This window comes from Ammodytes marinus, assembly GCF_949987685.1.
Source record: "Ammodytes marinus genome assembly, chromosome: 24".
NCBI classification, from domain to species: Eukaryota; Metazoa; Chordata; class Actinopteri; order Uranoscopiformes; family Ammodytidae; genus Ammodytes; species Ammodytes marinus.
This window is the reverse complement of record NC_137228.1, coordinates 14,209,388-14,235,800: the sequence shown is the minus strand read 5'-3', so window position 1 is coordinate 14,235,800 and position 26,413 is coordinate 14,209,388. Positions and strand designations below refer to the sequence as shown.

At 39.3% G+C, this 26,413-nt stretch overlaps 1 protein-coding gene across 1 annotated transcript; it reads left to right on the top strand.

The window, feature by feature from the left end:
* Positions 1 to 475: 475 nt before the first annotated feature.
* On the top strand, positions 476 to 23,685 carry LOC307269916 (protein Shroom2-like; the record flags this gene model as incomplete). Its single annotated transcript, XM_080053002.1, has 10 exons — positions 476 to 637; positions 2,057 to 2,205; positions 10,413 to 10,529; positions 10,870 to 13,120; positions 13,395 to 13,444; positions 14,597 to 15,145; positions 16,410 to 16,865; positions 17,772 to 17,940; positions 18,609 to 18,881; positions 21,062 to 23,685. The coding sequence occupies 10 exons, from the start codon at positions 476 to 478 to the stop codon at positions 21,332 to 21,334; spliced, it is 4,449 nt and encodes a 1,482-aa protein (XP_079909128.1). The 3' UTR covers positions 21,335 to 23,685.
* Between the last annotated feature and the right edge of the window lie 2,728 nt (positions 23,686 to 26,413).

The following is a 26,413-nucleotide window of genomic DNA, read 5'->3' as shown; positions in this document are numbered from 1 at the left end:
TTAATAATCATATGCTCTTTATGGCTTTATAAATGTCCACTCTTTCAGATTAAACTCGCATTGATGGAGCCCCTTGAACCAGATGCATTATAGACGTTGTGGACTTCAGGTATGGGCCTATGTAACTTATCTCTTTTATCCTGTAGTCCTTATTGCGCCGTGGGTCGAGATAAACATATTTAAGATTCCTCTGTATCAATGAGCATTTTATCCCATTTTTAACTGCATAGGTTGACGATGAGTTTATGTTACAGAATGAGTGAATTGCATAATGTATTACTTATTATTATACATTTTTATATTGAGTCCAGTCTTTGAGTGCAAGCAAGTTTTTGTTGTATGTTTGTACAATGACAATTTCTAATCTAATCTAATCTAATCTAATGTATGTCTGACACATATTGCAGAAATTGACAATACATTTGACTTGCCTTTTCCTAACTGCAGAGACCACCTGATAGTCCCAGCATTAAGGATGAAATGGTGGCCGGAGGTGGACAGCATGTGGCCACAGCAGAAGAAGGAGAAAGAGGATATGGAGGGAGAGCTGGTGGAGGTTCTGCTCCGAGGCAAAGCTCCGTGGGGCTTCACTCTGAGGGGAGGCACCGAGCACCGAGAGCCACTGGTCATCACAAAGGTAAAAGCATATAATAACGTTTGTACTCTATGGTACCAAGAAAAAAAATGTGTTTGTACGGCAATATAAAGCACAATTTCTTCATGTTTGAAACATTCAGAGAATAAATGTCAATGTTGATGTCTGAACATAAAAGGTGGACTCTGGAGAATTTCTCCTCATGACTGTTTGTGCACTGAAAAAAAATCCAGTGATGATACATAGCCAAGGCTCTGTAAACAGGCATGTTGCTATGGTGGGCCGGGATGGGACCCCTTTGTTTACATGCCCTTTTTTTACATACCCGTTTACAGAGCCTATGCTGTGTGTTAACACCAGATTTTTTCACTGATTTTGTCACAAAGTTATTTTGACAACAAACATTCTCCAGCATCACAGACTCCACCTTTAATTTAACGTTTTATCTCCACAAATGCCAAAGATACAGTTTTACAAACACTGCTTGAGGTTTCAAATAGTAAAATAAGCTTTAAAAATGGCCTCTCATGAGTGTCTGCAATATTGACCTTTAAACACACCAGTGGAAAACATGTCAACCAACCACGTCTCCTTTTTAAAATAACGTTGATGTGTGAGATATTACACTTCAGAGTCAACATTTGAACTCTTAAGTTTAGCCCTGCAGTTTGGTCTGTCAACTGAAGCAGCAAGATATGAGTGCAGTCCAAATAATGTCTTTAATTTAACTCAGAATGAAAGGTAAACCCTAACAAAAGCTCTTGTTGATTATATAAATATTATTCTATACATTAGGCATGTAAAGCCTCATAAAACAGATACAGGGGCCTTTTCTATCTAATGTTAGTTCTGGTGTGAGCTGCAGCTTACATGGATCGGAGAACCGCCAACTACCTCACGTTACAGGCAGAGCAGGATTTAATTTTTAATCAGAGCACTCAGGTTTCAACCACCACAGAATGAAATAGGATCCTAAGTGAAAAATCCACCTTACAAAAGGATGAGAAATTAATATTAATTGTTCTGGATTGTTTTCATCACTTTTTTTGTGTTGTTTTATTAGCTGGTTTTAACATTAGCACCCTGACACAACACATTGAACTTCTATTATTGGCTAAAGAGTATTGTAATGATTTGATAAGAAGATTGAAAGTCTACAGCAGGGCTAATCAATAAGTTATGAATGGGGGTCAGTATTGAGTATCTACGAGGAACTTTCAGTTTTTGTTGATTCTAGCAGTACCTTTGGACAAAAGCGTAAGGGTTTTTACGACACTATAGTGCCCAAGCATGTGCAAGTTTTGTCCATGAAGAGAGATCACATGCGTGGCAATGAGGTTATGTATATTTTTGTGTCATTATGTACAATGTATGCACTGTATATATGTGTATACACAAATGAAAAAAAAAACTTAATTCATAAAGGCGACTGAAATGGTTGTGGTGTGCGTGTGTGTGCAGGTGGAGGCGGGCAGTGTGGCGGCTGCAGTGTGTCTTCAGCCCGGTGATGTAATGGTCAGCGTTAACAGCGTTCTCCTCAGTGGGTCCCGACAGGAGGCCATCTGTCTGGTGAAGAGTTCTTACAAGACCCTCACACTGGGGGTCCGAAGGTACTTTACATTACATTACATGTCATTTAGCGGACGCTTTCATCCAAAGCATCTTACAACTGAAGCACACATTCATACACAGATAGCAGCAGCTACCACGCAGGGTGCAAGCTAACTATCGGGGGCAATTTAGGGTTCAGTGTCTTGCTCAGGGACTCTTGGACATGTGGCGGAGAGACGGGGGATCGAATCACCGACCCTGCAGTTGAGGGTCGACCACCCTACCCACTGAGTTATATCCCCTTGGTACTGTAACAAAATATATCTTCCTTTGGTTGTGTCTTAAAAACATAGGTTTTTGTTTCCTGGGTTTAAAGGTACAGTGTGTAAAATCTGATTATTTTGGCATCATCTATTGGTGAAAGCTCTAGATTGCAAAGCTTGGACAAATTTAAAGAAGCTACGGTGGCCTTGAAGGACAAGACGCTATAGTTACTAAAGATGGCATCATCCACCGCTGCCTCAAGTCTTTCCATATTATCAAGTGATAAGATGAAGATGCATTTAGTTATTTATTCTATAGTACTTCTTCTTGGTCTTCCAACAGGTGCATTTCCCCAGGACGCCCACTGTGTATAAAAACATGCAATGCCGTTAAGTTTGTCCGTTCTGTGCTACTATCTCAATAGATCAGAAAGCTGCAGAGAAAATGAAAAAATAGGTTACTGATAAGCACATTGTGTCCTAATAAAAACTCAAATCCAAATGTCTTTCTTCACCAACCGTTCATTGCTCCTATAAGGGGGTCTAGCAGCGTTACACATGGGCCCCTTGCTGCTTGTTTGTGCCTGTGGGTAAAACAAAAGCAGGTATTGTGGAGGCGGTTGAGCTTCAGCCAACACTGCTATTTCAGAGCTCCGATAATGACTGCTAAATGAGACAGAAAGGGGTCACCTCTGTCAACTGGGTCTGAAACTGACCCTTAAAAACCTCTCCAGCACCCAACAGCATCCTACTCTAGTCGTGGGAGAGTAATGGTCGACCTTTAGCCCACTTAAGCCCTCCGGTCATGGGGACACATTCTCCTCAACTCAAAATCTTTTTTTTCTTTTTCTTCCGTTTGCCAGTTTAGATTTAATAGGCCTTTGTCAGTCTTAGTAAACACTTTCTAATCTTTAATCGTTCAAGTTATTTATGAAGCAGAAATATGCCAAGTGTTCGCTGGTTGGTTCCACTTTCTCCAATGTGAGGATTTACTGATGTCCTCATTGTAAACTAAATATATTTTAATTTTAGTCTAAAAGAAAAAACGTTTTCAAAAATCTCCTCAGGCCCTTGGAGCTTGTGTCGGCATTTTAACAATATATGTTTTTACCCATTTGGACTGTTTCCTGTTGTGTTTAATATTTTGTCACAATAATAGTTATGTTTTTATTTCTCCAGGTAATATTTAAATTATTAATTCTTTTTTTGGATGGAAATGTTTTGGATTATTTGTCAGGTATGTCCCGTATTCATTAATTGAATAATATTATTATACAATTATATGGGACAGTATCTGCTGTTATTATCAAATGACCAGCTGTTTGGCTAACTAACATTGGGATTTTTAGATTTCTAGTGAAGATACAAAAAGGGACATTTTGGAGAGTGTGAATAAAATAATTCACAGAAATTGAGGGGAATTTTAAGAGATTTAATAAATTAGAATTAAAAAACTTAAAACAAATCATAGAACATCCGTACTGATGTTGATTTATTTAGAATAACCTTCTTTAAACCCTCTCTACTACACTGCTTTCCTGTCCTGTCAGTATTATATGCTCCCTGGCAAATGGCAACAGAGTCTTAAAGCCTGAATCCAATTACTAGTTTGCAAAGCCACAGGCGTGGGCTCAGCTTTGTAGAGTGGGTCGAGTGAGTCCACGGGAGGGAAAGGTGAAGTGTTTGCATGTTTACAACGATCTAAAAAAAATACTTGATATGAGCGTATTTCCGAAAACAAACTTTAAAAAAAATGTAAATTTAAAAAATATATATTAAGAAAAATCGCTTTGAAAGACTGTTAAGTTGCATTCAAAGCTGCTTGAAACCAGGCTTCCTCCCCCCCTGTTTTTAGGCAGTGAGTGGTATGGTCCATGTTGCCTAGGTGAGTTGACACTGCTTAGTGGGATAGACCATATCAGCAGAGCCCATTGTTTTCAGGGGCTTTTGCTACTACAACAAGCACAGGGTGGGAGCGCTATGTGAGATATGCTTTACCCCTAACTCTGGATACGTTGGGTTTTAACAAGATAAGGTGAAGATTTTGACTCTTAAGTATTTCCTACTTTTATTTGATCTACTCTGATTCAATCATTTGGGTTTCCTACAGGTGGGATTAGATCAGAAAAGAGTGAACGAGTTTGAGATAACAGAAAGTTTTTTTTAAATGGTATATAACATTTAAAAGGTTGAGAGGCAGAGACCCATTTCCTCAAAGGATTACCTGTAAATCTAGAGGAAATAAAACCTGAACGGTGCGATTTTTGTGAGGATTTTATCTGAAGCTGGCAATGCAATGGATGAAAAATCAAAGGTAAATATGATGTTAGAAGTTGAAGTAAATCCTTGTGTGTGTATAACTGATTCTTAGCTTTGAGTAGACATAGTTAGTGTGAATTTACAAGGCAAATGATGTGTGTTAAATCACTGTTGTCCCTCTCAGACACACAGGCACAAAGCAGCGGACCGTTAACTAGATATTTTCAGAGCAGCTTCCATCAATGTGTCCATGAGCAAAAGGTGTTTTTTGATACTGTACTAAACAATCTGATATCTATCTGTATAGTCAGCAGTTTACATGAACGATACCAAACATTTTAGACACAAAACATTAACTATTTTTTATTTACACTCAAAAGCATGGAGAGGAATACATTTGTTATGTTAAAGCTTGACAATATTAAGACATTATTTTTTCTGCATCTGGATTCAAATGTTCTTTCCCATTCAAGTGAGAAAAAAGCCATTGTTGATCATTGTCACTATTTCAGTATGATGGGAAACCTTGTTTAAAACCAATATTCTGCCTCAAAATCTAATAAATTATTGCAGAAAACATGGTCAAGATACAACAAATATTACTTAAAAAACTCTGGTCTGAAATCAGTGTGTGGACAGATGCTCCAGCAGTTGCTCATCTTCAGGTTTGCGTTGTGTATCTTTTTCCTCCAGCTCAGTTTATTCTACACTTCTTTTTTTGTTATTCTTTGTGGCCGGTGCCGGCAGTGACACACCGATAAGCCCAGCTGTGATGACGCTGGCACTTTCTATTGTGTGATGTGTTTAGAGCTCAGCTCGGCCCCACAGTCTACTACCAAGCCAGTGAATCAGCAACATGTGTCACCAAATACTATGTACAGGTCTTAAAAATGCATTTTCAGCATGTTTTTAAGAAGAAAATGTATCATAAATCAGGCAATTAACAACATTTGTACAAATTGTTTGATAATAACCTTCAGAATAGTGCTAAGAATGATTATGGAAAGTTTAGATGATGTAAGTGCTTTAGAAGTTGAGATTTTTTGTTCAGAGTATTGAAAAATAATAATATTTTAGATAATCGCCGTTAAAGATGGTTGTATAGGAGAAATATACAGACAAGTTTTAGTCAAATAAACACCTGCATGTACATTTTGGTCCTTGTATTTAGTATGAAAGAAGACATGTTATGGAAGCAAAATAGACAAAAATCTCAAAATTTACCAGTGCTTGAAAAAAACATTATTTTTTGCCCTGCAGTGTCCCACCTTAACCTTAAAGATTTCAGAGTGTAGGAGTTCTTGGTCATGCCTCAGTATGTGCCTCCCTTCTCCCCCTCACCCTGACATTGGCTGGTATCTCTCAAAACAGGCCAAACATTCCTGTCTGTACTATGTTTGCTGACAACTTACTGAAGCATATCTTAAACAGAAAACCTTTGTGAGACATAGAGTTCTGATGGACTCATTGTACAACTAAAAAGTATCTTGATAGCGAAGCAGACAGCAGGTCAAAACCAGTATTCTATCAGTTTCCCCAGTAACAATTTGATACAGAGCCAAGTTGTTACTGCTTAAAATTACATTTAAAAAAATAAACTAAAAGTTCTCTATTAACGGTGGAGTCAGCGATTCTGGAGAACGCTTGTTGTCAAAATCAGACAACTTATTAACAACATATGAACAAACCCTTCTGTAATAACCTTCAGAATAGTGCTAAGAATGATTATGGAAAGTTTAGTTGATGTTAGTGCTTTAAAAGTTGAGATTTTAGTTTTCAGAGTATTGAAGAAAACTAATGTTAAGATAATGGATGTTAAAGATGGTTGAAATATACAGACGCAAACAGACAAGGTTTAGTAAAAAAACACCAAAACTATTGGACCTTTGATTTAGAAAGAAGACTTGTTATGGAAGCAAAATAGACAAAAATCACAAAACTTACCCCAGCTAAATCTGAAAGTCCCCAGCCACTTGCAGCCCAAACACAGCATGACAATAACCCCCCGCCCCCCCTCAAACCCTCTTATAATCCCTGAGGAAATCTCCTTGGCAGTAGTAGGAGGAGGGGGGGGCAAGTAGCTCTTCACTCGCAGAGTTCCCAGATTCCTCAGAGCGCTAGTGTCTGTCAGACTAGTGTGGTGTCAATGTGCGGGTTTTTTATGTCCCGAAAAGCGTTTTTGAAAGAGTCGGCGGTGGAGATATTAACTGGAACTGGAGTTGAAAAGACAAAATTACTATTACTATACTACTATTTGACGTAGTTGGTAAGTTATCATGTTTTGTGTTAATATAATTGATTAGATTTATATAACGCTGTTCTAGACTCTCTAAGACATTTTATTATGAGACAAAAGAGAAAGTTGGTATAACTGCAAAATTCAGCTCAATTTTTGTCAAACTGTTAATAATACATACTTAGGTTCGAGAATTCTTATTTCAGTTATATGGCAAGTTATATCACTTGTATTTATAAAATAAGCTAATTTTCAATTACATATGAATTCATTTACATCAAACGTTTTCAAAATCCAAATTGATGATTTTCAGTGTCTGTCAACAGTCAAAAACTAAAGATGATCAGTGTATAATGATTTGAAACCATTTAAAAACAGCAAGTCCTCAGATAGGAGAAGCCAGAACCAAAGCATATTTTGCATTTAAATCATTTAATGCTTTATTTGGGTTTTTGAATAATCTTGTCATTCCTGCCTTGTATATTAAACATTTTAAACCTATATCACGTCAGTATTATCACTCATCGTGTGCATTTAAGACACAATTTAAAGCTTTATTGAGGTTTATTTAACTATAAACTTAGACCTATTTGTCGTTGCCTCTTCACTGGGATTTCTCTGTGGTGGCAAAGTGGGTCAGCTGTGTGTCAGTTTCATGTTTAGTTGTTTTCTTGAATGAGCTTGTCCTCAGTTTGGCTCATATATCCTGGGAAGTGAGCGGCGCGTCTCCTCCCCTGGTGAATATCTGTGACAGACCAGCTGTGTCCCAGGACAATAGGCCTTCAGCGCTTTAGAAACAGTGACATTTGCATTTCCATTATGTTTTCAGTGGCAACGCAACTCTTACTCTGTGCAACACATTGGACACAGGAATGGCCATGTTTATTAGTGAAAGTTTGGGATGTTGTGATTACATTTTTCAATGCTTATTCACATTTTTGATTTGTTTGTTTTTGATTTCTTTGAAATTGCATGCATTTTCTGCAAATAAAATGTATCATAAATCAGACGATTGAAGAAATGAAGAAATCGTACTGTGACAACCTTCAAAATAGTTCTTAGAATGATACTGCAAAGTTGAATTGATGTAAGTGTTTTAAGATGATTTTTCACCTTTTATTTATATTAGCATGAAAAAGACATGTTATGGAAGCTAAATAGACAACATTTCCAAATTGACCAGTACTTGAAAAAATTATGCTTTGCCTGCCGTGTGAACAAACCACAACACCTTGATAGTTATATTACCAAATATCTCAACTGTCGCCCTGAGGCATAATACACAATAAACTAAAGACAATAAAGAAATCAGATCTAGCTATTAAGTGTTGTAAGTATCATAAAGTTATAAATAAGGCGTCACACTCCATACTCCGCGGAGATGGTCAGTGTGGATGTCCCGCTCAAAGCAAGGGCACCACCCTCCCTGCATTCCTTTGCTCAAAGAATGCAACGTCTCCTGCATCGTGGGTTAGCAGGGGTAAAGTTTCAATATGGGCGTTAGTAAATCTCATTTGGCTGAGAGATTTCACTTCAGGCTGACATTTGAACTTGAAAACTCTTATCTCCCATCTCTCCAAATATTAGCATTTAGAATTTTTACAGAAGACAGTATTTTAAAAGATTTGAGAAAGATCCCAAACATTCTATTTAGGCAAGACACGTTTTTTTCAAGCACTGGTCCATTTTGAGATATTTGTCTATTTCGCTTCGATAACATGTCTTCTTTCATACAAGTATAAATCAAAGGTCCAAAATGTACAATTAGGTGTTTATTTGACTAAATCTTGTCTGTTTGAGTCTGTGTATTTCTCCTATACAACCATCTTTAACGGACATTATCTCAACATTATATAGTTTATTTTTTTAATACTCTGAACACAAAAATCTCACCTTCTAAAGACAGTTATAACAAAAGGATTTGTTCATATGTTGTTAACTGTCTGATTTATAATAAATTTTCCTCTTAAAAACATGAAAAAAAGCATTTTAAGACCTGTGCAAGTGTGCATAGTGTAAAAACTGGCCTAATGCACTATAGCTATCCCTCAGACCCTTCGAAGACAGGAAACCATCTATTAGATAATTTCTTATTCTGTTTATTGTAATTTATTTTGCTTTGTTTGATTGCAACTTGTCTTCCTACATATTTCCATTTTCTCTTTCCTACACTCGCTGCCTATCAGGGCTAAAATGGTGGATGTTGTAACGCCACGCACAATGCCGTCAGAATCTGATGTTCACGTGGCGAGGAATTTTCTCACCAAGATTTTGCGAAGCTCTATGAGGTATCAGCAGCCAGTCGCGTCTAGTTGTTTTCGCTGGTAGTTTCTGATCAAATTAGTAATCGTCGTACATCGTGATTTGTGATCCCATGTAGTTTTTTGCCCTGTGTATGTGTCTTATCCTAAGTGTGTTGCAACCAAAAATTAATTAGTTGTAATTTTGCATGTTTGTTTTTGTCCTAAAGTTGAATTAAAGGTGGAGTCAGTGATGTTTGAGAATGCTTTTAGTCTAAATCTCTTCTTGTCAAAATTAGTGAAAAATTAGTGGAAAAAATCTGCTGTACAAACAAACCGTAGGCTCTGTAAACTGGTATGTAAACAAAGGGGTCCATTGTTGCTATCAACATGCCCATTAACAGAGCCTAGGCTGTGTATTAACTCTTTTTTTTCAGGGCATACACAGTACAGACAGGTATGAGTAGATATTCACTGATTTAGACAAAAAGTGGTTTTGACAACAAGTGTTCTCCAGAATTGTCTGTGGTTTAAAATGTTGTGCTAAATGCAGGAGATTGGTCTATTGAACATGTGATACTTTTCTTCCTCAACATGCTGTCCAGGAAAAGCCGCTTCAAAGGGTATGTGCAAGAGTAGTACGGTAATCCTATCAGTTTCTATCTTTCTAGGGTTCTTACCGAGCGAGGTAGGGATGATATTGCAAAAACATATGATACATGTATTAGAATGCCAAGCAAGCAGACTGGAAAATTTCTATACAAAATATTTGTATCCTGTTCGTTGTCCTACAGCCAAACGCTTAATAGCATGAACGTAATAACAAATTAGAAAATGTAAGAAGAATTTCAAACCCAACACACATACACTGTGTTGTCAAAGGAGTTTGTGTTAGCCAATTCTTATTGTGTAATATTTGAGTTAAAAATGTAAGGAACATTATGCTTTGATTTTGGGATTTCAAATGATGCTTTGGGTGTTGGAGATTAGATTTCCTGGACAAACAAACCCATCAACTAAATATCTGTGTTGTAACTTAAATGCAATAAATGAGAAGGTAAGAATGACCGATTAATTGGACAATGCTTGTACCTTTTTAAAAAGTTGAGGACTTGTAGCTAAAGAAGGAATATCTTTCATTATTTAAAGCTTGCATCCCTCTTGCACTCCTGCCATCCGTCCGTCCCAAAAGACTTTTTAAAAACACAAGAGAAGCTGAAAATACTCCCTTGTGAAAGTATGTTGTTGACCCTCTCTTTGCCTTGTAGGAAGAATGATCCAGGCTTGCGGCCTCATTCCTGGCACTCGTCCAAGCTGAGTGAAGAGGAGCGCGCCCGGAGAGAGGCCACTGCAGAGCCAGACTGGCAGCCAAAACATGAAGATAGGTGAGCTTTCATTTTTTAGTTAAAAAAAAACATGTTAAGAATGTTTATGGAATGTTTAGTAGATTTTTTAGTTCAGAGTATTGAAAAAAACGGGTGTTGAGATAATGGCCGTTTTAAGATGGTTGTGTAGGAGAATTGTACAGATGCAAACAGACAAGGTTTAGTCAAATAAACACCTAAATGTACAATTTGGACTTTTTAATTTAGACTAGTATGAAAGGAGACATGTTATGGAAGCAAAATAAAACCTCTAGGAATTGACCAATGCTTGAACAAATTATGTTTTAGCCTGGCGTGTCTCACCTTAAGGCATGTATTTTTCTCTGATGTCCCACACCAGGCCTGATGAGTCCACCACACCAGGGGAGCAGGAACCACAGCGTCATCTAACGAGTCACATCAGCTTAGTCAGCAGCATGGAGCGGCTAGAACGCCCCTCACAACACCCCTACACACCCGACCGCATTTCACCAACTAAATACATCAACACGGCCGAACCAATAGGCAAAAAAGACTCTACAGGGTTTAGCTGTTTCTCCACTGGCTCCAGCCCTCCCGTTCACGACCAGAGCACATGCAGTAGGAAAGGCACAAGCACTGAAAACATTTTCTTCAAGGGGCTTCAAAGTGAAGTCGAACGGCCCAGATACCTGCAGTCAATGCTGGGTGGTGGTGGCTGGGAGGAGCAGCCTTCTTCACGTGGGTCTGTTGTAGGTAGACCTGGCGTTAACCCACTTTGGCAGGTACCAGAAAACAAAAAATCCCAATCTCCTCCACCCCCTCCTTCTTCTCAACTGCGCGGGGACAGTTTTGCCACCACAAAGGTTTTCCCGTACTCCGAAGGGCAAGCAAAGATCCACGGCAAGTCTGCTGAAAAACTGGCGGAAAATAACGACCATAATAATGGACTGAGATCTCACCAGGATAAAACCACCTCTGAGGCCAGACGTAGACTTAACCCCTTACCCACCAAAGACTTCCTTCATCCCAATACAGCAGCTGACCTTAACCACAACAAGGTTCACCCAAACAAGCTATTCTCCCTGTCTAGTATTGACGTGAGACAATCACCTCAAACCCAAATAGCGGACCACCAGAGGCAGTACAGCGACGAAAGCCCGCTCTACCTGCACAAGAAGTCGGCTCCTCCCACCAAGGTTCAGAGCGTAGGAAATTACTATCGCAGCCTCCAGGATTTACCCACTAACGCCTTTAGCCGCAAACACGCCCGGCACTCCACAACGTCCGTGGCAAGTTGTGCTGCGACCGGAGGGCACAACAGACAATACAGCCTGATGGGAAAGCATTCAGTTCATTCAGATCCCCAGGCTAGGCTAGGCAAAGCTAACAGCAATGAACCACCAGGTTTTCAAAGTTCTTTTTTGAAAGCAAAGCACAGCCTACCTCAGTCCCAGGTGCCTTTCAGTGAAAATAAGGAGCGGAATGGTCAGTCCCATCCGGGAAATCCCGGTCTACATTACGATCAACGAACCCGCAGCTTAGAGAATGCTGCCAAGAGAGGTGAGGTACATTCTAATGATGTGAAAAGAAATTTCCCAATACATCAAAGTACGGATCATAAGGCTAGTAGTATTCCAAGGCAAAAAGACCCATGGCTGCTTCAAGAAGACCACCGCATATCCCCACTGAAAACTCCACTTCTCCACTCGCTGGCCCAGGAGAGTAGGACTTTGGCTGAGAGGCAACAACAACAACAACAACAACAACAACAACAACAACAACAAGCAGCAGCAATGAACAAGGCTGCCATGATGTCAACACATGATTCTGCAGAAAACATGGCCGCCCTCGGTGTTGGTGTAAAATGTAATCGACGCAGCGATCGTTACGCTACGACGCTTCGCAATGAGATTCAAGAGAAACGAGCGCAGCTGCAGAAGAGCCGCAGCGCTGCAACGCTCACATGCGACGTCGAGGAGGATGAGATAGAAGAATGGAGGTCCATAGACACTTCTAAATCTCCCGATGTGTCCTACTCAAACACCTATAAGGATAACTTGAAAGAGGCACAAGCAAGGGTCCTACAAGCGACTTCGTTCCAAAGACGAGATCTGGGAAGGCTTGTTCCAGAAGCAACGCTAGTTAAAACCGCCAACGGAAGGGTTAGGGGACGTAAACGCTTACCGCTGCCCAAGAGGACGCACTCATTCTCAGAGCCGGACAAGATAGACAAAGTGGGTGTGGAGGGGGAGTCGCAAACTACAGGGTCGTTCGGAGAGCGGAGGAAGTTTTTTGAAGCAAAACCAGCTTTTTCAAGGCCCGTGCTTAAGTCAAGTCAGGGGGGTACGAACGTGAACACAGACCCGGGTGAGATTTTGGTCAAATCCAAAGAAATATCTCCTCTAGTGTCCACAGACCCTGGAGATAAACAGGTCTCACTAGAGCAGCAGCGACTTGGGACTTTCGCTGAGTATCAGGCCACGTGGAACAAGCAGAAGAAATCATCGGAGGTTAAGGCGGTAGGGAAGTATTACTCGGCGGAGAATATCTTGGACACAGAGCCAGAAGAGAAAGCTGTTTGCATCCACGAGAGATCCAGGTCCTCTCCCTCTGCAGACTTCTACGCTCATGTGAGAAACCCTGATATGTGAATTATATGTTTTATTAATAATAGGTATTTATGAGTTAGATTAGTCCAATTTTATGTCAGCGCTTGCAACTTACCCTTTTACAGAGCCTAGGCTGTGTATTTCAAGGCACACACAGTACAGAAAGGTAGCAGATTGTCAGGAGATATTCATTATTACAACAAGCGTTCTCCAGAATCACTGACTCCCCCTTTTTAATATGATTTGCATTGATTTTTCAGAGTTTTGCTAAAATCCCTTTACCTTTCTTTTGCAGAATATTCCATCACCATGGCGAGACCCTTACAGCCAGCTAAGCACCTCCAGGTGAGGATTTATAATATGAATGAGAATAACATTTCAAATTTTGTATACATATAAAGACAAAAGTAGAAGCAGTTATTTATTCGCTTCCAGTCTAATACATAAACGTCTGAAGGGTTCCAGAATGTCACAGTGTTTGTCAAGTCAAACAAAAGTCAGTTGATCCATCCATCAGTGTCTGAATGTTCCACTGACCTGTCGATTGCTCTGGAAAATCCGCCCCGAAACAATTCTTGTGAAGTTTGGTGTTAATGTGCAAAGTATTTTAGCGGTGAGTTTCAGGACAGATAAAGAGCGAGGTTCAGTTTCTCATGTCAAGTTTCAGGAGCTGAAAAGAAAAATATATATTTCTGTCGCACTAGATCTGTTCCCAAAGGTATCTAGCTCCTGCTAATGTGAACACTATCTCTTGTAGTAAACCACACCCAGATTTACAAAAGTCTCTGTGCAATTGCATAGGATTTACGATAGGTCGAGACTGACGAGTGTATAATTTTATCTGTTGAAAATGAACACTTATCTGTTACGTACATGATCAATTTCTTGGATAAATGGTGAAATGAATCCACAGCATTTTCTCCTTTTGTAAGTAGGACAAACACACCTAACAGGAAATTCGACATCCAAGTGTCAACAGACCTTAGACTGAGATATCTTAGCTGAAGTGTTGCGCAATTCTTTCTCTCTTGAGTCATTTCATGCAACTTTATAGTGAGTGGTGTTGTTCATGAGATTACGAAAACCAAAGAGGAAGGAACTTAAGTTTGAGGTGATTTGTGCAGTTTTGTTTTATATCAACCCTTAACCAAATTTATCAAAATCGCTTTTGCGCTGAAAAAAATCCAGTATTATTAATACACAAACTAGGCTCTGTAAACGACCATGTAAACAAAGGGGATGTAAAAAAAAAGGGGGGGGGGGGGGGGCCACCATCGCTAGCAACATGCCTGTTTATAGAGCCTAGGCTGTGTATTAACACTGGATTTTTTGCAGCACACACTGTACAGTTAGTGGATCGTGAGGAGATATTCACTGACATTGTCCAGGATCACTTACTACACCTTTAATACTAATTGTATTATTTGACCTACTTTGTAAAGAATGTAAAATAAACCTCATGTATTAATGAAATTTGTTTTTATTGTGACCTTCTAGAGAATCAACAGAGAGCATGACGCTGCAATACCCGGCCGACCACCACAGCCCACAGTCGGGCCTTTCTGTCCCAAAATATGAGGGCTTGTGTGTCCCAGGCCTGGCTGACCAAACGCCCAAACCAGACACTGCCAACCCCTCCCACACACCCACACCTCATCGCCTCAGTAGCCCCAACCCATCCCAGCTTCTTCCACTAACCAAGGGCCTCTTGCCACCACCACCACCACCGCCCAAGCCCCATATAGGCCCAAAAACCACATCCTCCTCCCAGGAATTCCTCTCCGTCGCTGGGGCAGACGCACCAGCATTTCAGCCTGTGTCCAGCTCAAACACAGACACCCAGAATCATGCTACAAACGCGGGCTTGTCCACTAGCGCTAGCCCCGGGGCAGACACGAGCAGTGGAGGTGTAGAAAAGGAAAAGGAGGGGAGGTCCGCTTTGACTGTCCCTGCCGACCCCTCGCGGTCCCCCTCGCCACAGTTTGCACCTCAGAGACTGACGGACAGACCGCCGGCCGTGTCCGTGCAGAATGACTCACCGCTCAGGTAAGCAGCTTAGGCAAAGGGCTTCAGGTCTCCTCACCCACCATCATTATGTAAGGGCTTGTTTACCTAACAGCTGTAAGTACGCAAGTTAAACAACAAACATGGTGATGGTTAGACAATGATCTAGAAAGAAAGATGATTATGCTTATACTTAGACTTTATTTCCCTGGAAACCTGGTCTAAAATCTAAAATAGTGAAAATCAATTCATGATATAAAAGTTGGGTGTGTCAATAAGCTTTTGCAAAAATCTGATTGAAAATAAATGTTCATAAATATTATAAAACTTAAGCTAAAAAAAAGCTAAGTTTGACAGGACTGTGTGGGCGTGGCCGTATCAAACAGTCTCAATGACAACAGCTATTGTTTCTATAGTACGTTCAAGGGGGCAACTGGTTGGAAATACTTAATGTGTTATAAGAACCAGAGCATAGCCTGCCTCATCTTAACCAAATGTCTGTAAAGTATATCAAACTTAAATTACAATATATTTCATTTGGATTGATAAATATGATAAAAATATAATATTTCAGATGCTTTACTATCATGCAACTCACTAAACATCTAAAACAAAACAAAAAGCTTGTAGAAATTGTTGATGCTTCTGTCAGCTGGAGAAAATGCCTAAAATGCAGCAGTGTGCCCACAGAGGGAAGATGAGAGTTTGATTGTCCTTGTAGTGAATTTGCTCTGCAGCCTCAGACAAATGGAACTGGAGGCTGTAATTTTGTTAAAGCCACTTGACTGTTTGTGACCTTTGGTTTCCATGGCAGTTCTACTGTACGATCCGTCCTTTAATTAGAAAACGGTTAACTGTGTAGCTCCAATGTTTATTCAAAATAATGATAATAGTTCCAATACTATTCATTTGTTTTCCTTCTTATGATGGTTGTGTACTTTAAGGAGACAAGGCAAAAACGTGTATTTGACTAAAACGTGTCTTTTTGCGTCTGTATATTTCTCCTATACAACAATCTTTAATAGCTATTATCTCAACATAAGTTTTTTTTTAATACTTTCAACATTCCACAATCATTTTTAACACTATTATGAAGGTTATTACAGAAGGATTTGTTCATATGTTGTTGATTGTCTGATTTGTGTTACATTTAGATTCTAAGCATTTTTAATATGTTGTAAAAATTTTGCTTTATCCAACATCTAGATTTTAGTTTAATGAAGAGATGCAAATTCATAAACAGTTAGTTAGATATTGCCAAACTTGAAAATGCCTGTTTTAATATTGTGATCTCTTTCCCTTCCAGGTCAGATAATGATTTGAATCCTCCCGCTGATATGGATGTTTCCAGTCCTGTGAGGAAAGTCCCCGTTAAGATCATCCAATCAGAGAGCGGCGTGGAGCGAGAGGGGCGGGCCTACCTGCCTCAGAACACAGACACCGCCATTTTGGATCTGTTGCCCCACATTCCCTCTCTGAGCCCCACAGATCGCCCCAACTCATCCCTCTTTAGCGCATTCACACGACAAGCTTCCCAGGATTTGGTTTCAGTCCAGGAGTCGGTGTGTGAGGAAGACACCAAGAGAGAGGAGCTGGCCAGATGCATTATGGGTAAAGACAAGTCGCTGGCGGACATTTTGGATCAGAGCGGCAGAATGACGACCATGGACCTGATGGAGGGACTGTTCCCCACAGAGGAGCAGGTTCTGGAGGGGACACAGCAGCGCAGGAGGGCCTCAGTCGGCTCCAGGAGCATAGACAGGTAAGACACTTTAAGTGTGCAATTATTGATTGCATTTGAACTGATTTTAAGTGATTTTTCTGCCCTTACCCCTAACCTTAACCCATCCTTTAACTTTTGCAGCTTTTAAAGGTGCAGTATGTAGAGTGTATTGCCGTTTTACAGAACAGACTTGGTAGAAATGTAATATAATATTCATCGGTATGTTTTACTTGATGTATATTCTCTTGAAAACAAACTTAAACGTCCTTGCACATTTTTATACATAGTGGGAGACCTGGGGAAATGCACCTGTTGGAAGATGAAGAAGTAGTTTTCTAGTCCAGCCTATTCAAGCTTCATACAGCCTGCCTTCTGGTGGACAAATGTTTTATTACAGTGATCTCCTCCACTCAAAACTACTGGAAGGTTGACCTGCTCCATAGCTGCTTGTTTTTAAAGTGTAGACAATTTTCATGTGAACGTTGCATAAGCAGATAAAAAATCCTGTCGTCAGTAATATTTCAAACTGTCTCCCTTCCCTTATTGATAATCATAGCAAATGCCATTAAACGCATTTTGGGAAACTGCTTTAATTTGTCTTAAATAATACAAATCAGTGAATACATTAAGTTGAAGGTGTGAAACATTTTGAGTACAACAATGCAGAATCACTCAGTATTTCCTAAACATTGGTGTGATTTTCAAAGCTTTTGAAACTGAAAATTTGTTTTAAAGCGTGTGTGTCTGTCTGTGTGTCTGTACGTCTGTCTGTGTGTGTGTGTTTACCTGTGTGTGTGTTTAACTGTGTGTGTTTAACTGTGTGTGTGTGTGTGTGTGTGTGTGTGTGTGTGTGTGTGTGTGTGTGTGTGTGTGTGTGTGTGTGTGTGTGTGTGTGTGTGTGTGTGTGTGTGTGTGTGTGTGTGTGTGTGTGTGTGTGTGTGTTAGGAAAGAGGAGGAGGATGTATCAGCAGCAGCCTCCCTGGTCCCCAGCTCTTCCTACTACAACACGTCGGCTCCTAAAGCTGAACTGCTCATCAAGATGAAAGACATGAAGCAGCAACTAGACGACCAAGACTCTGAGGACGAACTAGACATCGACCTCGCCAGTAAAAAGGTAAAAAAAAATGTCCTCTGCCATGTTTCTACAGTAGCCCAGAACAGACAAACTTAACGGCCATACAAGTTTTTATATATAGTGTGCATCCTTGGGAAATGGGGAAAAGACAAAGAAGAAAAAGTACTATTGAATAAATAACCTTTACCTCATCACTTGATATTGTGGAAAGACTTGAGGCAGTGGTGGAGGATGCAAACTTTAGTAACTTGCCTCTTGTCCTTGAAGGCCACTGTAGCTTCTGTAATTATTCTAAAGGGAGGGGTAACAAAGGGAGCATTGCAATCTGGATGCGTCTACATATTCCAATGTTAAACACTGTACCTTTTAAGGTGGAGTCGTTGATTCCATCTTACATTTTGAAGGTGACTTCATTTGATTAATTTCCTGACTTTACAATCGAGATTGTGACACCCCCCATAAACAGCATGTAATATTATCTTCTGTAGTTTTTTGTTCCTCCCCTCTTGTCTTAAAGGTGGAGAGCGCTTGTTGTCAAAATCAATTTGTCAAAATCAGTGAATATCTCTAACGATCTGCTTCCTATCTGTACTGTGTGTGTGTGTGCTGAAAAAGAAATCTGGTGTTAAAAAGACATAATCACTGACTCCACCTTTTAACGCTCTATAAACATGCCATACCATTTGTCTTCTTCATATTCTCCTTAGCAACAGCTGATCAGCAGCCTAGCGAGGAAGCTGGATGTGTTGCGTGAGGCTCGGTTCAGTCTGTTGGATGACGTGGAGGATAATGACTCTCTGGGCCGCGCGGTGGAAGGCACGGTGGCACGGCGCTGTCGGCCCAACCAGCTGGAGAAGTTCAGGATGTTTGTGGGCGACTTGGACAAGGTGGTGAGTCTGCTGCTGTCACTGTCAGGACGTCTGGCCCGCGTGGAGAATGCTCTGAACGGGCTGGAGGAGGACGCCCCACCAGAGGAGAAGGTAACCGTCTAATGGCTAATACTATAACAGAACTGATAGAACAGAGGAGAAGGTAACAGCCTAATACAGAGGAGAAGGTAACAGCCTAATACAGAGGAGAAGGTAACAGCCTAATACTAACTAATACTACTAGTACTGCTAGAACAACCTACCGGACGAGAAGGCAAGGCAAGTTTATTTATATAGCACAATTTAGACGCAAATAAAGCCATTCAAAGTGCTTTACAGGGGCAAGATTAAAATACATCAAGTAAAGAATACACATTAGAAAAGCGAATGAGAAATAAAACATTTAAATAAAACATCTAAATTAAATTAAATACATAGTCTTATACTAGTACTGCTAGAACAGCCTGCCAGAGGAGAAAGTAACTGCCCTGGGACATGTTCACACATACACGGGTATCATGTATTACCATTTGATTTATGTAGGATAGTTATACAACGTAAACATCAGGGGCCTCATTTATAAAGCTTGCGTACGCCCAGAAGAGGGCGCACGCCAATTTCTAAGCAAATATTGGGATTTATAAAAAGCAAACTTGACGGGAGATGTGCGGTCCTCCACGCAAGCTCTGACCCATGCGTACGCACAGAAAGTGGAGAAAGGAGAAACGGCGACTCCGTCGGCACATGTATGAAGTGCGAGAACGAATGTGTTTGTGTAAAATTAATCCAGATATAGGCCTATTATAAGCCATGTAGGTCTATCATATAGGGAGTTCCTTTGCAAAACGGATGAAGCCATTCTTACAACTAATGAACAAATGCCTCCACGGATTTTTCCATGGAGTGATACCAACAAAAACAAAACGAATTAGGATCTTAAATAGCCTACAAACGGAGATATATGAGTGCAAATAAAAACAAAACAGCAACGTTCGAATAAGCTCTGCAGTTATTAAAGAATAACCTATCTGCATGTTGTGGAATTAATTCTGATAATATTGAGGTGGAAATACAGCCTATTACTTTTACACTGACGCTGTTCTCGATGCCTGAGTCAGGCAGACAGGAGTGCACCTTTTCATACACTAATGATAAGCCTACTGTACATCACATAGGCTACTGTGATTTTTTTCACGGCTTTTAGTCCGTTTTATGTGTTTTTCTTTGTGTTTAAGCACGTCGCAATTGTGTTTTGAAAGGGACTGTGAAGTTTATTATTAACCCTCCGCCGCCTGCCACTGCCCCGGGATGAATTCTCCGAATCTGTATCTCATGGGGGGTCTCAGTGCCCCCCGCTCGTGGCACAAACACTGTTGTGTGAGGATATGCACTTTTTTGCGTCCACTTTTATGTCGGATCACTTCTTTTTATTTCGGCCACAGCGTTCACAGAGATCGCCACAGGCTGCACTCTGACGCCTTTACGCTCACACTGCCACCAAACTATATTTTCCCTGGTCGCCACTTCTCCAACGGGTACTTCGGGGTGACCGCAGTGATCCACACCGTGTGGAGTCTATTTTTCCATTTCCCTTTCAGTCGGCGATTGCCACTACCGCCTTCATGCACTCAGTAAATGATATTAATTCGGGCGTGTCGATGACTATGTATGGGTAAATATGGGCGGTACGTGAAGCCCGCAAAGGCTGCGCCACATTTAGAGTTGATTGTGATTTATAAAGGGAAACAGGCGTAGGACGTGAGTGCGCACTGTTTTATAAATCCGAATATTTTTGTTCGCACGTACATCCTACATTTCTTCCGTACGCCAGCTTCCACGTGAATCCCACGCAAAGCTTTATAAATGAGGCCCCAGGTGATGACATTGTGCATGGCGGACATGGTCTAGTTTATTTCCAAAAGCCAGAATTCTCAGTTACACCAGTAGATGGCAGCCAACGAGCAACGGTGACTGTGCTCCCTGTACATAACAATAGGTATTTTAGAAACTGTATATTTTTCTGTGTGATATGGCCTTTTTCACACTCAAACATCACAGCAGGTATTTTATCATTATCGTTTTTTCCAATGTTAACTACTCATATTTTATTGCTAAGCGTGCATTGGTCTCCGCATCCATCTTTACTTTCTTCCTATTTTCAATATAAAGCACTTTGAACTACATCTGATTTTTTTTTAAGTTGCTAAACAGTATAAATACATTGATTGATTGATTGATTGATTGATTGATTGATTGATTGATTGATTGATTGACTATCTGCCCTCCCTCAGCGAACCCTGACAGAGAAGCGTAAGCTGTTGATGCGACAACATGAAGATGCCAAAGAGCTGAAGGAAAACCTGGACCGTCGGGAGCGTTTGGTTTCAGGAATCATGGCGTCTCATCTCGATCCTGAGAGCCTGGACGATTACCGCCATTTTGTAAAGATGAAATCAGCGCTAATCATAGAACAACGTAAACTAGAAGATAAAATCAAGCTGGGAGAGGAGCAGCTCAAGTGCCTGGTGGACAGTTTGCCTCTGGATCAAAGGCTGCTTTTCTGATAGTGTAGTTTATACCATAGTCTTTGTGAATCAGTTAACCTGAATGCTCTTGTATGACTAGACTAGTATTAGGTTTAAGTACATTGTATTTAATACTAGGCTGTACTGTACAAGAACATTTAATTTAATTTATCACGTTAGACTAAAATAACCTTTTTGCATTGATACTGCATCAAGGCTGAGGCATCTAGGAGCTGGGGCGCAGTTTCTACATTTGAGGGTGCTATGCTATGTGTAGCACTTTAATATTAATGTCATTGTTAAAGTTGGAGCAAGCAATCCTGGAGAATGTGTGTTGTAAAAATCACTTTTTTGTCAAAATCAGTGAATATCTCCTCAAAATCTGTTCCCTGTATGTACTCTGTGATCTGAAAAAATAATCTGATGCTAATGCACATCTTAGGCTCTGTAAGCGGGCATGTAAACAAACGGTATGTGAACAAAGGGGGACCCAAAGTAGCTACCAACAACATGCCTGTTTACAGAGTGTATTCACCGATTTTGACAAGTGATTTTGACAACAAGCATTCTCAATAATCACAGACTCATTCATGGCTCTTTTTCATACCGGTCCGGTGGTATTGTAATTTTGCCCATTTTTGACCAAATAGTTCAATAAGAATCAATGAGCCTAACGAACGAAATTAGGAGCTAAAATATGTCCAACTACACTAATAAGTGGGTACATAACAAAGGCTTCTTTTTGTTTTGTTCACAATGAATTTGCACAAGAAAACAGAGACATTGTGTCGCCACATATAATTAACTGATAACATTACTGAGTGTAACGTAAATGGCCATTGTACAGAAAATATATAGAGATAAATAGGAAGGGAGACTTAAAGAGCAAGATGGGGAATACGCCTCTTTGCAAGGTGTTAACTGATTTATTCTTTTGCTTGATTTTCTGAGTTGTTTGAAAATGACAAGTACATTTGAACAAGAGAGTGGGAGCTGACAGCCGTCTCAACAATATTCTAACTTTCTATTAGAATGATTTACTGATATAATAGGTACATCTCATTATATAAAGTATGCAGTATCAAACACACTTAATACATTCTATTTCTATCAAATTACGTCACTATTGGAGTCATTCTTACCTGCTGTGACTCGAGTTGAGCCTTCATTCTCCAGAAACTTTTTATTACTTAAATTAGAATAATATTTATTTGAACCCCTTGTATATATTTGCACCTGGACGCCCCCTAAACATTAAGATGGGGAAGTGACGGCTTCAAAACAGACCAAATCATGTTCTGTACCAATATGTAAACACATAACTTTGGTCGTTTCTACTATTACGTCGTCTCTACGCAAACAATTATTTGTGTTTCTGAATTGTCGTATTTAAGCTACTTCACAAGCTTGCTATCTCGCTCTAAACGTTTGTAATTATCATAACGTGTGTGTGTATATTTTAAAGTTATGTTATTATAGTAATTTATTGTAGGCTTTCTGCAGACTTGTATGGAGAATTAATAAGTTATCTTCACTCATGACATACTTTTTGTTTTCTAATTTCTAATGAAATGAAATTCCGATTGTTTGATTCCAAAATGCTATAAAACTGTTTTAGGTTACAATCCAAGTGTTATAATCTTGTCAACTATGATATTAAGTTGTCTTTCGTGCTTTTATTTCTTTATTTTTGTAGTATATATTCTAGGAAAGGTTGATGCCACTTTGACGTGTGGCGAATATCTCATTTTGAAGTGCAACTCTTTAATTCATGCCAGAATAAGAGGTGAATTTGATAAATTGACTATATTCTCCTAGACAATGCTGATTTGCTCCAGCAGTTCACACGTTGCTCCTACTTGTTTTCTATACGATAATAACACAGTGTTTATATTCCTAGGATGGTTTTTTCATTCACACTTTGGGGACGGTGTCATGACAACCGAATGTCGTTTTCTACTTTTTCAGTCATTTAAAGGACTGAGGCACAGCAGGTCCAAACTGGTAGTTAAAGGCGGATCCAGCGATTCTGGAGAATGCTTGTTGTAATAATCTCATTTTGTTAAAATCAGTGAATATCTCCTCTTGATCTGCCACCTGTCAGTACTGTGTTTGTGCTGAAAAACGGGCATGTTGCTAGCTACGGTGGGCCCTTTGTCTACATACCGGTTTACAGAGCCTAGGCAGTGTATAACACCATATTTATTTTCAGCATACATACAGCGAATCATGAGGAGATTTTCTGTGATTTGGACAACATTTATTTTGACAACAAGCGTTCTACAGAATCACTGACTCCATCTTTAACTCTCTGGTGTGGCCCCTTCACGGGACTTTCTGCTTATATATTTATTCAAATACTTGCCTACTGTAGCCTCCTCAACACTGTGAACACCATACACACATCAGTATGCACTGCACGCCTTCAACAACTTGCAAAGCAATAAAATGATCATGCTGAGAAATCCTTAAATGACTTTTCCTTTGTATTATGAAATTTTACTGGAACAAAACACCAAGCACCAATTTCTTTTCAAGTAATTATGTCAAGAAGCCCTAGAAACAAATTGCAGATAAAATAGTTGTAGCATTTTCCTTGAAATCAAGTGCAAAGTGTTTTCTAGGAATAACTGTCTTAAAGCCATGACATTTGGAAAGTTATATGCACCTGAAATACAGAAAATTAAACATTTTAATAATTTTATTTGCATTTTTACTTTCCTATTTTCTATTGTCAAATGAATATGCCCACAATCTACGGTACAGTAAGACTATTGGCGTGTGTGAGGTTTACCTGAACAACTTTTAGGTTTCTGTTTTTAGAGGCTTTTCAGTCTGATTTGTGTTAAATATTGACATGAAAATTGTTATATTATACAAGAAAGAACAGTAAAAATATAAATCCAGGCCTTCAGTTTATAATCAGTTTATGTATCGGACTGATCCCATGATGAGACCTTTGAAACAGTTTATTGTGTTTGCTTTGGTGAGGAGGGGTTGGGTCAGAATGATCTGATAACCAGCAGTGTGGGTGAAGTTCAGCCGGGTGTAAAATAAATATAAAATAATCTTCTGACAAAACTATACAGAGGCGATCAACAGCATTCACATCAATGAAAGTAACTTGTATTTCTTAGTATTAACAGACACAGACTTTTGAACTAAACGCACTCAGGCCTGTTTTTCTTTATTCAATTTCCAGCTTCTTCAAATTCATATTCGAACCAAGAATTTTGTAATCATGTAAAATATGTCATGAAAAGTGCAGAAGTACAGACGTTTCCTGTTGTTTACGATCTCTGATGACGTATTATTATCAACTGTTTCTCAACTTGGTGATTCACGTAGTAAAGAGGACCATTTACCGTTTACTATTGTCTGACACTTTAACAGCCCTGTGCTGGGAAGTTATCCAGCATTAAAGGTGGAGTCAGTGATTCTGGAGAAAGCTTGTTGCAAAATCACTTTGTCAAAATCAGTGAATATCTCCTCACGATCTGCTACCTGTCAGTATTGTGTGTCTGTACAGTGTTGATAGCATGGTTGATACACAGCCTAGACTCTGTAAACTGGCATGTTACATGCCAGTTTACAGAGTCTAGACTGTGTATAAACACTAGATTTCCTTCTAGCGCACACACAGTATGGACAGGTAGCAGATCATGAGGAGATATTCACTGATTTTAGCAGCAATTGTTCTCCAGAATCACTGACTTCACCTTTAAGCACCATTTTGGACTTTTACTGCACAAGTTACATAACAGATCCAGTTTTATTTTCAGTGTAGTGTTTCGTTTATCGTTTGGAGCGAAAATCAAGGTCCTTTTCCCTGCCAATCCCCTCTCCGACCCCACCTTCACCACACAAAACGTTGTCACATACTCTACATTTTTATCCCAAGTTCATCTTACTCAACTATGGCTTTGCCCTTAAGTTGAACTTGATGAATGCAGAGGCTTACTAAAATATCCTTCATAATAGTTTTAAGAATGATTATGGGAAGTCTAGTTGATCTAACTCCTTTAAAAGCTGAGATTGTTGGTTCAAAGTAATGTTGAGATAATGTCCGTTAAAGATGGTTGTACAAGAGAAATATACAGATGCAAACATACAAGGATAGTCAAATAAACACTTTAATGTACATTTTGGACCTATTATTTATGAAAGAAGATATGTTATGGAAGCTAAATAAACAAAAATCTCAAAATTGACCAGTGCTAGAAAGAAAAATGTTTGTTCCTTAAATGTACTAGAAGAAAGGTTATTTTAGATTTAAAAAAAGATGCTCTTTAAGATAATATTGCAAATTTAGTTTTTTAATGTTACTTTTATTTTGTTTTATCGTCTTTCCCACGTTGCACAGTTTATCTGTCCCTATGAGAATATGACATTTTTGCAAGAAATAACAAAAAAACCTACTAATCTCTCTGATATTCCCAAATTAAAGACCGTTTCCACATTTATTTATTAATGTTGAAAGGATCCTAGAAGAATTAAAGTTTGTATATGATGATGTAAAACGTGGTCAAAAAAGAAAGTAAAGAGTTGAAATTATATGGTAGGCCTACACATAAAACCAGAATTACCACAACATATATTATGCCTTTCCAAGTTTCCATGAGCCTGTAAACTGTCAATCATTGACTAGCTCGATGGTAGACAGATGAGGAAGTGTTGCTCTGTGTCTGAATCATAATCATATCAGTTGCTTTTCTGCCCTCAGAGTATAAAGACGGCGGCGACCAGGTGCTTAAGAAAAATAAATCACAGGTAAATGACAAAATTAAGAATTTGATTTAACAATTTTTGGCTGTTATGTATTGAATATACAGTATATATACATATGCACTTACACATGTATATATACTGTGTAATTTACACATGCTTTGATCTTATGTGATGTGTTTTTTGAACAACAGAAAGATAGGCTACTTGATTTATCATTGTATTTTACATTGCTTTATTTGAAAATTATAAATCTAGAAAGAAAAAGAATAGCATGTGACTTTTCTGATGCTTTTGAATAGGGTTTTGTCATAACATGATCTGGAGAAATGATAATGATAGGAATAATTTCCATACATCACATATTTTTTAAAGACATTGTAAAAAATAAAG